The 2,681-nt window shown below is 32.6% G+C and overlaps 1 protein-coding gene across 1 annotated transcript; it reads right to left on the bottom strand.

Annotated features, from left to right (window-relative positions):
- Positions 1 to 1,628: 1,628 nt before the first annotated feature.
- Positions 1,629 to 2,676, bottom strand: LOC111376325 (V-type proton ATPase subunit d1-like; the record flags this gene model as incomplete). The annotated part of the gene is made up of 3 exons (XM_022999275.1): positions 1,629 to 1,997; positions 2,158 to 2,295; positions 2,626 to 2,676. Coding segments are annotated over 3 exons (321 nt in total), but the record flags the coding sequence as incomplete, so codon positions are not given.
- Between the last annotated feature and the right edge of the window lie 5 nt (positions 2,677 to 2,681).

Here is a 2,681-nt window from a genome sequence, read left to right as displayed (position 1 = left end):
TCTCTTTTCCCAAAATATGTATTTTTTTTGATATCCATTAATTTTGATGTCTCAACTTCCATTACATTTGAAATAGGAAATGTGACTCTAGTATCTCTCTCATCTGTTCATTATTCTCTAAGCAATATAACGTTACTTGTGTGCTGTTTAATTATATTGTTTGTTTTCCTTTGATGACTTAATGACCTATGAGTTCTTTTGATATGGCTTTTAAAAATTAAAAGTTACTTATGAAACTAAAAAGTTACTTTTGAACACGTTGAATAATTTATTAGAAGCGCATTGTTTGCTTCTCTAATTTTGTAAGGTTGTTAGCACATTTATCAAATTTGTCTAATATTAACTCACCATATAAATGAGATTACATTGAAAATATTATGGTAAAAAGTGGATTTAGCTTTAGTATTGAGATTATATTACTTTAAATGCGTGTTCTTTACTTGCCTTCGGCTTTACATAATTCATAACATATAATATTCACGTGATTAATGGTTAGTATAATGCTTTTACTACATGGAGACTTCGAGGCCAAGTTGCACTATATTTTGTTGTGTTTAGGTAATTATCTTAGGTGGGGCATTGAATAAATTAGTAAATATGAGATCTGCTTAAGCATAATTGAATAGTTGACAAATGAAATATTATTTATTTTTATGACCGTGAGTGTTCAGACCAATTTACATTCACCTTGACTAATTTCACAAGGCCCTGAAGTTTATAATCTAGTGCTCACTTTAGTGGCTGTAAGGAGACTGGAACTGGTGATCACTGGGAAGCAAACATAAGACCTGATTACTGAGCTATCTCTTAGGATTGACAGACGAAAAATTATTTTTAGTGAAAATAATATTATAAAAAATAAAGACTAGTTAGAGCATTGACTTGACAAGAATTTAGTTTATAAATTGCCACCCATCTCATCTGCGATTTTTATAAGCTGGTACGGATTTTAATTATTAAACATCAATATCAGTTAATTAATTAAGTCATAAAAAAAATTTAATTTAATTTAATTTTTATTTTTATTTTAAGCATCATTGTGGAAATATGAAGTTAAGTACTCCTTTGATTATCTATTTATTTTTCGTTCATAAATAAACATTTCACATTGAAATAAAGACCATTAGACTTAGACCTTTTGTCCAAGGGTCAGCTGTACATGCCCTAGATTAAATAGGATAATGCTACATATATATAATTTTTTTTTTCACCTAATTCTTTATCTACTACTCACAATAGGAGGCGTGGAAAGCACAATTATTATTATTATTATTTTTTTAATATTCACGCAAGCCCTCATGCATTGCAAGAGGAGGGATAACTTTCGTTACAAATGGAATTGTGCGAATAAATAATGCAATTCTTTATTTTTATTTTTCATGTTTGAGTACAAGAATCCTTGGAGACAGATTGAAATATTTCATTTCTTGGAGGCCATGTTCCCTGTCCTCGACTACTTGGATGGAATATGAACTGGTATCATAGTCGAGTCCATAGTCGACCTGAGGTTAATAACTATAGTTTCGTGTTAGAATTTATACTCTTCTTCATAGTGGCAAGTGCTTGTTCAAAACGTAGTAATTTTCCACTCAAGGGAATGATAAAACAAAAGTAAAAAGACACTGTAATGTACACCCCAAATATTTTATTGCATACCCCAGATATTTTATTGCACATCAGAAGAATAAATTGACATGAATTAATTGATGTCTGTGAAAGATTTCTCCTTCCAACTAACATAGCAATCACACAACTTATTATAAACTTAAGGTTGAGCAAAGACAAAGGGACTGAAATGCAACAAAATTTACAGAAAGATGTTAAGGGCAGGCGGCGGAATTTTTTGTAAAATAGCTTTGAAGCAATTAAAATATAAAAACAACGCTATCATGCACTCGGGACTTTTGGTTCTGTGCAACACATTCAGATACCCACATTAAGTTCCTGATTTCCTGCTCCTTCAACCTCATGTATGCAAAAAACACCCCATAATGGAACTGCATAGCCAAATAAACAAGGATTATGAGATTTTTGTAATATGACACCACAAACAAGCAGACAAATCTAAGACATTTCTTGTAGATGCAACAGTAATTAGGCTCATTCCTCCTAGAAGCACAGTGATAACTTTTCGACAGGAAGTTCTGAGAAACAAACCTGCTGCTCAAATGCTAAGCAAAGCCGTTTCACCTCCTCTTCATAAAATGCCTTGTCAAGCATCTGACTCTCGCCATAGGATAACTTGGAAAATATGGACTGATAAGGAGGAGGATATTTTTCCATGGCAGAACGAACCTAGAAGTGTTGGAAAAAAGGAATAAGAGCAGGTAGGCACTGTAACCAAGAGCAGGCTATAGGTCTTTGAGCATCCCTCGGAAAATTTCAAGAAATTTTAAATCAATTATCAGTTAATGAAATTTTAGCAATTTGATTGGTGACAATACTTCCTTATTTATGCTGTTCATTTGAATAATCTGTATATTTAGTGGGAGATGAGTGCGAGGATTTAGCTTCGCTATCAAAAACAAGATAAAAGGCATCTTGATGTGTTGGATCGTGAGATGGTGAGAAAACGCAAACAAATCTCATCATGGACATTAGAACATGACTAAACCCATTAAATACCTGATCTATATCCTCGCAAACAGCAAGCTCCTCATGACCGTAAGGATATCTATTCC

This window comes from Olea europaea, unplaced genomic scaffold (genome assembly GCF_002742605.1).
Source record: "Olea europaea var. sylvestris unplaced genomic scaffold, O_europaea_v1 scaffold14865, whole genome shotgun sequence".
Lineage (NCBI taxonomy): Eukaryota > Viridiplantae > Streptophyta > Magnoliopsida > Lamiales > Oleaceae > Olea > Olea europaea.
Note: the sequence above shows the minus strand (reverse complement) of the source record. Positions and strands in the feature narration are given on the sequence as shown.